The following is a 10,869-nucleotide window of genomic DNA, read 5'->3' on the forward strand; positions in this document are numbered from 1 at the left end:
GTTAACCAGTGGCTGTTTGTTCCCCAAGGCTGGGCTAAAACATCTCATTCTCTTGATGCATCTGAAGAAAATGATGGCTGGTCTAGTGCTGAAGATCCGCTGAATTCATCGGATGCAGAGGAAGAAGGAGGAGGAGGAGGAGGGGGAGGAGAGATGAAGCTGGTAACTAGAAATGTTTTCCTGTTGAGCTAAGCAAATGCTACTGATATGTTGTGTGTGGCGCCATACAGGATTGCTTTTGAAGCCTGCAGGAAGGGAAGTGTCTGCCTGGAAGTCCTCAGCCAGGCAAAATTGCTAGGGGAATAGAAAATATCCACTTCTCTTAAATCAGCCTTGTGTTTGTACCTTGGGAAGGTCCATCTGTGCCTTTGTGTACCTGCAAATGAGCCCATGGCTGCTTTTGCCATAGCACAGCAGCCAAGCAGTGACAGGCTCAGCTACTGCATCAACAGACTTACACACATACATCATGTCACTAGTTTACCAGCTTGGAGTTTTTGGGGGGTTGTTTTTGGTTTTTCTTCAGGATTTTCTTGGTAGATATTTGAATTATTTGCCACAACGGAAACATTTCACCGAATGTTTTTTGGAGTGTGAGAATTCATGTACTGAATGTGCATGTAGCTGAACAGCAAAGTTTTACTGCCTCTTTAGTATGTATATTTACACTGTCTTCAGTATGTACGTGCATGAGAAAGGAGGGAAAAGTATGAAAATTTTCATAACAAAAGCTGCAATGTACAATAAATTACTCAATAGAAATAATTTGTGTTTTTCTCCTGTGTGCATTCAGACTCCTGGTAAATATACAGTTGTGACTGATTATGAGAAAGGAGTTTCTGAAGAATTTACGGTGAAAAGTGGAGACCTAGTTCAACTGATTCATGAAGGGGAGGATGGACTCTGGTATGCAGATCTGTGATTGGAAACTTTTATATGCGGAACTGTGTGTGGAAGGCCAATGTTTAGGGTAAAAGTTTCAAAGGCATGAAATTAAGCAATTTGACTTCTTATTTTTTAATGTTTTAGGTATGTAAAGAACCTGAGCACTGGTAAAGAAGGTTGGATCCCAGCAAACAATCTGCTGATGCTCATAGGCAATTCAAAATCAGCTCAATCTTTAAGCAGCTCTGGTAGGCTATTTATTGTAAATGACATGATTATCTCTCTGAAGATTACTTTTATTCAAGTTGTGAAAAACAACCATATCTTATTTTCGTGGTATTTTGATTTATTTTCCCAGAATCAGGCACGGCCTCCAGCACTTTGAGCACATCATCAAGTTGCAGTGACAGCTGCAATGCCAGCAGCACCAGCTTCTCAGACATTAAAGGCTAATATTAAATTTTCACTTCACCTCCATGGAAGAAGGTAAATCCAGAGTTTGTCGTTTTGTGCAGAGTTCTGGTTGTTGGACTCAAACTGAGAACCACCAGTTCTGTGTTGCCAGCTTTGAGTACTTTCACTGGTGATTTTTACAGGTTCTCCCAGAAGACCCCAGTGAAAAGTGCATGGAATGTGAAGCTGTAAATAAAAATTAAACTGTTTTGAAATAGGGTCTTGCAGAGGCTTCTGTGACGAAGTCCAAAGCTGCAGAGCTGTTAGCATAAAACCCACACTTCTTGACACACAATCAGGTTTCTGCAGAACTGTATGATTTTGTAACAGCCAGGATTGGAATGTGAGCAAACAAAATGTGTTCAGTGCTGAATCCTTATTGTAAACTAATAACCCAACAATCACTGTACAGGGTAGGTATGAAGAAAATCCAAGTTTACAATTTCTTCTCTCAAAAAGCCCTTCCTCCAGGTATGTACCTCGGTCAATGCAGTGAATGAGACTCTTGGAGTAACCAGGAAGGAGGTTTAGTCCAGCGTTTTGTCTTCTCTTGGGTCTTCAGGATACTCTTCTGCTCCCTAGAGACTGGGATGCAGATGTGACCAGTTCACTGACCACAACAGCATCAAAAGAAACTGTTATTTTATCCTTTCCAACCTTTTAGTGATATGTGCAATGGAATAGCTCTTTTCTGAGGTATTTTGGCCTCACAACTGTATTCTTTACCAAGATCACCGTGTTTACATAGCCTTGGCCATTTAGAATTTAGTAGTGTCTTTTTCTTTACGCAGGTGCACAATGAAACACAAATGTTCTTATTCACTAAATGATTTCTTAATAAATGTAATTGCGTGGTTACCTTCAGCTCTCACAATTAGCCATTACAGGCAGAGGAAACTACTGTGGCTGCACAATGGGTCAAGAGCTTTCCTTCAGACAGATCTATGAGGGCTAGAAACCAGATGTATTTTTAATCAGTAGTGTTTGTTGTAGATTCGTTAAAAGATAAAAACATGATGACATGATTTTTCTGTAAAAGGGGAGCACGGGAGAAAAAAAATCTTTATTAGAGTCAGATTTATCCTACAGACAAGTATTTTAATTTTTTTAAGGGAGGGGTAGTGCTAAACTTGCCATTTTTCAAGGGATGGTGTAAGCCAATGTTGTAAATTTTCACCTTGTCAGATATGCTTTGCACTTCATCCTCACAAACAGTCCAGAACTGTGTGCATGTGTGGAATATTGTATTCATTCCTGCTCACCTCTCAAGTATTTTTACTTATATGAAAAGAAGTTTTAACTGATTCATGTATCATATTACTTAGAAATCATGAGGACATTAAGAGTGTAATTTTTCAGAAGCAGTGGGAGCTGCTGTGTTAATCATCAGACCCTCCGATGGCTGGGACCTGAAGTCTGTCTTTGTGCAGGAGTTTTAGATTTTAGAGGCTGCAGCTTAGGGGAAATGTAAAGGACTAATACTCTAAAGGATGTTTTTACTCCTGAGCTGCAAAAGCAACCCTACCCCACATGCAATCAAAATGCAGCTGACCATGGTCAGTACAAATTGAAACATATATATATATACACACGCACATATATTCATGTACATATATATGTGCATGTATGTGCTAGTGTGTATATGTATGTGTGTGTAGATATGTATATGTGTGTAGATATAATGTATCAATGTAAAAGATGTATTTATAGTCTCCATGCTGCTGAATGTGTCACTTTACAATTCATAAATACTTAGGTTTCTTGCAATACTGCAGTATAAAGACTGATCAGGGTTTTACTTCAGACATCTTTTCCAACACAGAAATCCTCTGATCTTTTTTTAATTATTTCATATAATACTGTGCTGACCGGGAATATTTAGTCTGATGTTTAACAATGGAATGGCAACATGAGATTCAGCTTATCTTCATCTATGTAAGTTATTTTGTAAATTATCTGTAACATAAATTACTTATATATTGCTGTCATTGCTGAGATGAGACTGTCCTTTCAGTTCTCACTGCAGCCTCATTTGTGTTATTTCAATGGTTTTCTCCACATCATTGCACTTTAATACAACCCATTTCACCATTTCCTTTTTTACTGCTGTTGTGAATTAGAACTTCAAAGTCAGAGGTCTCTATTGTAATTATGAAAATTTGAATAAATTTCGGCGCTTCTTGCTGAATGCCTTTATATAGACATGCTCTGTGTTGTTTTTTTTTTTTGTCTCACAGTCTTAAAAGCTTCTTATGGGTGTCATGTAAAAACAGAGATAGACTGAAGGATTTGGAACAGAAGACCAAGTCTGTTGTGCTGTGGCTTGTCAGAGATCGTGTTCAAATCCTTTGTCTACTCATTCTGGACCATCTCAGGCAAAAAAAAAAAAGTAATGATGACTACCCTTGTGATCATAGAATCATTTTGGTTGGAAGAGACCTTTAAGGTCATCAAGCCCAACCATAACCTCACTCTGACACTAAACCATGTCCCTAAGAACCTCATCTACACATAGACTTCCAGGGATGGTGACTCCACCGCTTCCCTGGGCAGCCTCTTCCAATGCCTGACAACACTTTCCACGAAGAAATGTTTCCTCATATCCAATCTAAAACTCCCCTGGTGCAACTTGAGGCCATTTTCTCTCATCCTGTCACTTGTTACTTCAGAGAAGAGACCAACCCCCTCCATGCTACAACCTCCTTTCAGGTGGTTGCAGAGAGCGATAAGGTCTCCCCTCAGCCTCCTTTTCTCCAGGCTAAACAGCCCCAGTTCCCTCAGCTGCTCCTCATCAGACTTGTGCTCCAGACCCTTCACCAGCTTCATTGCCCTTCTCTGAACTCTTTCCAGTACCTCAATGTCTTGTAGTGAGGGGCCCAAAACTGGAGACAGAATTCAAGGTGCAGCCTCACCAACACCGAGTACAGGGGGATGGTCATTTACCCATTCCTGCTGGCCACACTATACCTGATGCAAGCCAGGATGCTGTTGGCTTTTTTGGCCACCTGGGCACACTGCTGGCTCATACTCAGCCATCTGTTGACCAACACTCCCAAGTCCTTTTCCTCAAGGCAGCTTTCCAGCCACTCTTCCCTGAGCTTGTAGTGTTGCATGGGTCCTGTCTCACCTGGCACTGGGAAATGAAAGCATGTCTGTAGCCTGAGGATAAAAAGTTAAAGCCCATGCCAAGTAATCAGATTGATTCCCTTTCTTCCACATACCCTTTTTTGAAAGACAGCCCACGGCTCTTGGGTTTTCCGTAAGCAAGCTGCATATCCTGTGGTTCCCTTCCTCCTGCACTCACACTCCTCTTGATCCTGTTGTCTCAGTAGAACAAGTCAAAGGTCCATGTCTGGCAGTGGCTGCAACTGCGTGAGAAACAAAAAACCCCATTCACACTTGCAGCATCTGAAGGGGAACATGTTTGAGCATTCACTGATTAATGGCTTTAAGGGTCATCACGCCAGCATTCACTGATTAATGGCTTTAAGGGTCATCACGCCATAGTAGGAGGTGAATTTTACATTGAATTGGAGTAATTTGGGCTGAAGTGGTGGTCATGTGTAATTATATGATCCAGCTAAGCTGTTACTGGAATTTGATTGCTTTTATTTACTCGTGTTAACGTAACAGCTACCTCTGTAGTAAGTATTACTACTGTTCTGAATAAAACAAGGTCTGGCCTTTCCGATCCCAGCTATGTCATACTTTTGAAAGCAAAAGAAGGAAAGAATTCCAGCCCAGGTTCACCTTAGTGGAAAGTTAGAGTTTTCTGTATAAAAGCCTAATAATAATTGATTTCTTTTAGTTATAGTGATGCTTATTTCCTATTGCAGGCACTGGACTCATCTTAGTTTTCTTATATGCTAGATAACTGGCTCAAAGTTGGAGCAGTCTTTTGTAGATACAGAGGCTCTTTGCTAATTGGAATTCTCCATTCTGCACAGATGTCAGTAAGGAAAACTGAGGACTTTGGACCATAACTCATTTACATCACATCTCAAAATGACAGGGACTCCCGTTCCCCTTCTGTGTCATATGTCAGATGGTTATTATGAACTGCACTGTAAAATTTTGAGTGTCCACACAAGACCCCAGAATTAGCAATCTCCCTAGATTTGTGGGGGTGAGTGCCATATCAGCTTGGTACAGGGAACCTACCCAAATTCATTTCCCTTAACTTAGGATGTAGGAATAGAGGAGCCAGACTGTGTTGTCCCTTAAGATTTGGTGTGAACTGTGTCTAGATACCATATTATCAAAATAAGATGGTTAGATGTTGAAATAGGTTCTCTGGGTTTTCATTGGAAAGGAGATTAATAGGTAACAGATGCAATGACAGATGCATTAGGAATACTGGTTATTTTAATAGCTGTTAAGTAAGATAAAGATGAGATTTTTTTGGAGACTTGCAAGCATCTGGAAAAAAAATGAATGGCTATGTAAAGACTTTAAGAGGGCAAGGCAGTTTCCCGACCTTTAATAGCAAAGCACTTGATAAATAGCTTCTCTTGCCCTTACAAACACCCTGACAGGGTGAGGCCAGCTGCAGCAGGACAACACAAGGCCTTTGACCAGGGTGTTAGATGTGTTCCACTTACTGTGTTCCAGACAGCCTCCAGAAACCCTCTTCAAATTCTGTCCCATTTATTTATAAAATTTCACCTTCTAGCCTTAATACATCCAGGGAAGAAATTTAAAGTTTGTGAAATTCAAAGCTTGTCACTTTTCTATGCAGGAGGCTGTGCAGTAACACACACAAATGACAATATAGGGACCAAAGCACCTGTTTCTCCCAAATTGGTGAGCTGCTGCTTGAAAGCCTGCAGGAGATGCTCCTGAGATCCAGTTCAGACAGAGGGATACCAGCTCTCTTGCTAGCAAGATTGTAATGGATTTCTTTTGGGTTTTTTTTGTTCCTTTCCACATATTTCCAAGCTGCTGCTCCTCAAGCTGACACGTTCAGCTGTGACACATCGGTCAGGCAGAGGTCAGAAGGGAAAGCACAGAGCAGATGGATTAGTTTTTGAGGTGTTCACCTGGGGCTGGTGGGGCGAGAAGCGCAGGACAAAAGAGATGTTTCAACCTGAAAAAATGCTGCGTGTCACATGCCAAAGTGGTTGCTGCATGGGGCTGCTGCCACTCCAAGTAGCGAGCTCCCCTGCAGCCTCCTGAGTGCTGCACCATGCACTCAGCCTCCCTATAACTCCAGGTAGCAACTCGGTTATCATCTGCCCTTCCCCAGGCAGTTTTTGGCCAGATCAGCTCCCAGAACAGGTGCATCCTTCCCCACCCTGAGTGGTAGCACCCTGGCTTGCTCCCATGAGCGCAGCCTCTGCAATGTCAGTGTGGTTCCCACCAGGGATGACTTCCAAAGGCAGCAGGGCAGGGGCACGGGGTGCCCAGGGCGGAGGGCAGCTGCAGGGCTCTGCTGGAGCCTGGGTAAGGCTGGTAAAGCTGTTTGGGCACCTATTCCCTCCCTCAGCTGCTCGTGTGCTGTTGCATGTGGTGAGCTCAAAATATCTTCTCATACATAAATAAACACCTTATGTCGGTGGGCTCTAAGCATTTTGCTTTGTCCTCAACCCAAAGCTCAAGCCTTTCCTTGAAAAATCTGGGGACAGCCTTATGTCCAGAAAAATCCTCGAGAGAGAAAAAAAGCAGCATGGGGTACACAAAAACCAGGCTGCCAGACACAGTGGCCACGTTTTTCATCCAGCATAGTGGTGCAGTGAGAAGATGAGTCCCTCAGCCCTTGAGTCATAGCCAGGACAAAGGCAAACCTTGAGGAGCTCAGCCAGCTCCTCTGCAGCTCTGACCCTGCAGAGACAGGCCACAATCGCCCACAATGTTAAGTCTATTTAGCAGCAAGAGAAGAAGAGATGGTGGACTAGAATATCCTCGCTGGGCATCTTTGCACCTCTCCCAAGTACCACTGCAGCTGTTGCCACCTGTACCAGCAGCAACCTAAAGGTGGTGGTAGAAAATCAAGAATCAAGCTTTGCATTTCTATTCTGAAAGGTTTTGACTCAGGTTAGCTGAATGGGTGCTGAAATAATATCTCTGACAAATCAATGGATGTGATTCGATTAATCACCTTTCAGGTTTTTATATTTGCTCAGTTCACATCAATTGACAAGACAGCAATGTCCCCGGCTGCATTTGAAAGACTGTGGACTTAGCTGTGATGGTCTCGGAACACAGTGAAGAGAAGGGCTCTAGCAGAGCTAAGATCTATTACTACCATCTGAGATAGGTGGCATAAACAAACTTTGGAGCACGCTGCCTTTATTTTAAATCTATTTTTTTCGTGTGTCTTCTGTTTCCTTTATTACTGGGTAATAAAGGAACACCTTCCCCATGCAGCAAAAGAAGAGGAAGAAATAACTCATGTCAAGATTAAAAAATAAAAACTTAAGCACTTGTAGCTGGTCACAAAGACATTCTGAAAAACATTATCTCCTCATCTTCTCCTTCTCTTTATGAAAATATTTGCTCTATGGCAATACAGAACTCAGTCAAGAGGCAAGTAATTTTCTTCTGGAAAGAAATAGTTCTCTTTTGAGGTCTAAATTTTAATCATTTCCTTCAAAGCTAAGCAGTATGATATTCATATATGTATAGATTAATACAAGAGAAACAGGAAATTATTAATTCGATCCAGGCTTGGCTTGCTTTTAATTAGTTTGATAAATGAATTATGGGAAGCTAGCATTTTTCTTGTAGTCTTAAACTGAATTTTCCATAAATTCATGAGGGACCTTGGTCCTAAACCTCTCTTACCTAAACACAGCCTTGTCAGCTTACTCAAGTGATCTCTTATGTCCTCTTTGAAATATAAATATATATATATATATATATATATATTTTTTTTTTTTTTTTAATTGTTCCTGAGTGCTGACTAGAAAACTCATGCTTAAATGACCAGTGACCTGTTGGGTCAGATCAAGTTGAACAGTTCCCAACAGCTTCCACACCTGTCTTCTCCTCAACTCAGAATATCACACTAAATTTGCAAAGTTATTCATAAGAGTTTTTCTTTGAAAAATGTCAGTAGGAAACAAAACAAGAATAAAGAATGGTATATTCTGAGACATCAGCTCATCATGTCTTCCAGGCTAATGTTTTCGCTTTAGATTTTTTTATTTCACATTGTTAACATTTTTCATATTTAGTTTTTTGAATATGTGTTTTTTTGGAAGGAAAGCCACTTCAGCACATCCGAAGCATTCACTATAAACTACCCTAAATCATGTTTTCTGAACAAGCTGTCCCCAAACTGGTTCTAGTAGCACCCATGAGCAGCAGGGGTGCATGTTTGCATTAATACATACTCACTTTTAATTGAACGGTGGTTTATTTTTTCTTGGATTCATTCAAAAAACAAAAGCCAAGGCTGAAGTCTGCACTGGCAAAGAGATTTAGAGAGCAGAATAACAGGGCAATTCTCATAAACTGCAGCAAAACCACACAAGAAGAAAAACTAAGTGAGACTTAGGGATATTCTGGGGAAGAAAAGCTAACCAACTGATGTTTGCTCCTCTAACTGGGATCTAAACCAGTAAGGAAGGGGAGCTCTTCTTTAAAAACAAAGATTTTAACCAAAGAAGTGGCCTGGATGAAGTCAGTAGGAAACAGCTTTGAGATGAGATCTGTGAATACAAAGTTCACGAGAAAAGAGCTGTAATGAAGTCCTGGGACTGTTGAATCGCCAGTGACCCTCCTCATGGGCATGATCATCCTTGTCATCCCTAATGAAGCCTAATCTCGTGAACTCTTCTTGGAAGAAGGACTGTCCTCATATGAACTCACTGTTGTTCCCAGCCCTTGGGCTTCTCCCTGGGCTCTAAAAATAATGTTTGGCTGTATTCCCAGGCAATAAAAGCAAAATCTTTCATGCTTAAGGAATGCCAATAGAGGAAGGAAGGGGGAAAATACTGCATCAGTCCTAAAGGATGTACAGGATGCAAACTAGAGGAGATGCAAACTAGATGAGAAAGTGAAGGGGTGCCGTGGTGCAGAGGTGCTGTAATGGCGCTGTGGAGTGGTGGCTACCCCATCCTCCCTGGCAAGGAGGTACCTACCCAGCCTCAGGAAACACTTGGGATACTGCTTGGGGAACAACAGGAGCAGATCCAGGCTGGCCTTCAGGAGTGGGAGGCAGAGCTTCATGCCCCGATCTGCGTGACTCATTCAACTAGATGGGGATAGATCTTTCTTCAAAAAGGTGGGACAAAGAGAAACAGAAAGGGATGTCAAGCACTGGAGCAGGCTGCCCAGGGAAGTGTTTGAGTCACCATCCCTGGAGGTGTTTAAAAGACCTGCAGATGTGGTGCTTAGGGGCATGGTTTAGTGACAGTGTTAGGTTATGATTGGACTCAATGATATTAAGGGTCTCTTTTAACCAAAATGGTTCTATGATCCTATGAAATTTTCAAGCAGCTCCAACAAGCTTAACTTTGATCTTGATAAGCCAAACATGTCCTTGCTATTTTCAGCTCACTGCTGAAGGCAAGTGAACAAGGAACAAGGACCGTGTTGACACGTTATGAGGTACAGAGAGGGTTCCCAAAAAAGCAGAGATGGGGACAGCTTGGAACTGCTGTAGCTCCTTTTGTATTCCAGTAACTGGCCTCCTTCCTCTGCCCTGGGAACTGCCATCCGTGCCCAGCTGTCCCATGACCCAGGCTGCTGGGAATGAACCAGGCTGCCATCCAGAGAAGTGCTGGGATGCCCTCTCTTGGGAAAGCCATTTCAGAGCAGGACACCCAGCCATGCGCACCACCACTAACTAACAGGAAAGTGTGTGAAGAACAGCCAGGAGTGACGCTGAGTGTTGGCAGCACAGTGAAAATCCAGCTGTTGCTTTTCTTTGGGGTAGTGTCCAGACGCAGAGCTGACCCTTCTTCCTTTCCAGGCAGGAAGGGGAGAACAGCCTGGAAAGTACTCCAGCCCCTAGGCAATGCTTCATTTCTCATAGGCAAACATGCTCTTTACCTCACTGCTATCTTAAGTAAATATTTCCCCAAGCATGTTGTCAGCTCTCTAGGCTGATGCCATTAATTGATTTCCATTAAATCAGAGGACTGCTTGGGTTCCAGAAAAAGTGTTGTCTGCAGATCAGCCCCTCAAACCCCTCTCATTACTAATGACATATAATGTGGATCAGCTCAGTGCCTCTTGCAGCTGGTACAACTTGAGCAGACCACACGGGTCCTGCAGTAAAGATGGAGAAAACCAGCACAGGGTGTCTCTTGCTGGTTAATTAGTGTCTCCAAGTGAATTCAGCCAGAAGTGCAGAGTTTCAGTTGGTGGTAGAGAAATGGGAAAAGACAGATGTCAGCAGTTAGATCATACTCAAAAGCACTGAAAGGCCCTACCTTGACTGTCAATTCAAGATAAATATCGTGTCTCTGTTCTCTGCATGCGGAGCTACGTGACCAAATTAATGCCACGTCATATGTATACAGGGTCATTCATGTTTCTCAAGAAAAGGGTGTGTTAGGTATAAAATGAAGGCCCAGGGTAGTA

General features: G+C 42.3%; 1 protein-coding gene across 15 annotated transcripts in view; it reads left to right on the top strand.

The window, feature by feature from the left end:
• MCF2L (MCF.2 cell line derived transforming sequence like) overlaps positions 1-3,540 on the top strand; it is a 162,318-nt gene extending 158,778 nt beyond the window's left edge. For 13 of the 15 annotated variants that reach the window (XM_071807464.1, XM_065829623.2, XM_071807499.1 and 10 more), the window contains 4 exons: positions 29-162; positions 794-906; positions 1,030-1,133; positions 1,244-3,540. In XM_071807464.1, the coding sequence (XP_071663565.1) occupies positions 29-162; positions 794-906; positions 1,030-1,133; positions 1,244-1,338 (446 nt within the window). In that variant the 3' untranslated portion in view covers positions 1,339-3,540. The remainder of the gene's footprint in view (positions 1-28; positions 163-793; positions 907-1,029; positions 1,134-1,243) is intronic. The other 2 variants (XM_071807479.1, XM_071807483.1) reach the window with 2 other exon arrangements.
• The last annotated feature ends 7,329 nt before the right edge of the window (positions 3,541-10,869 follow it).

Source organism: Patagioenas fasciata, chromosome 1 (genome assembly GCF_037038585.1).
Source record: "Patagioenas fasciata isolate bPatFas1 chromosome 1, bPatFas1.hap1, whole genome shotgun sequence".
Lineage (NCBI taxonomy): Eukaryota > Metazoa > Chordata > Aves > Columbiformes > Columbidae > Patagioenas > Patagioenas fasciata.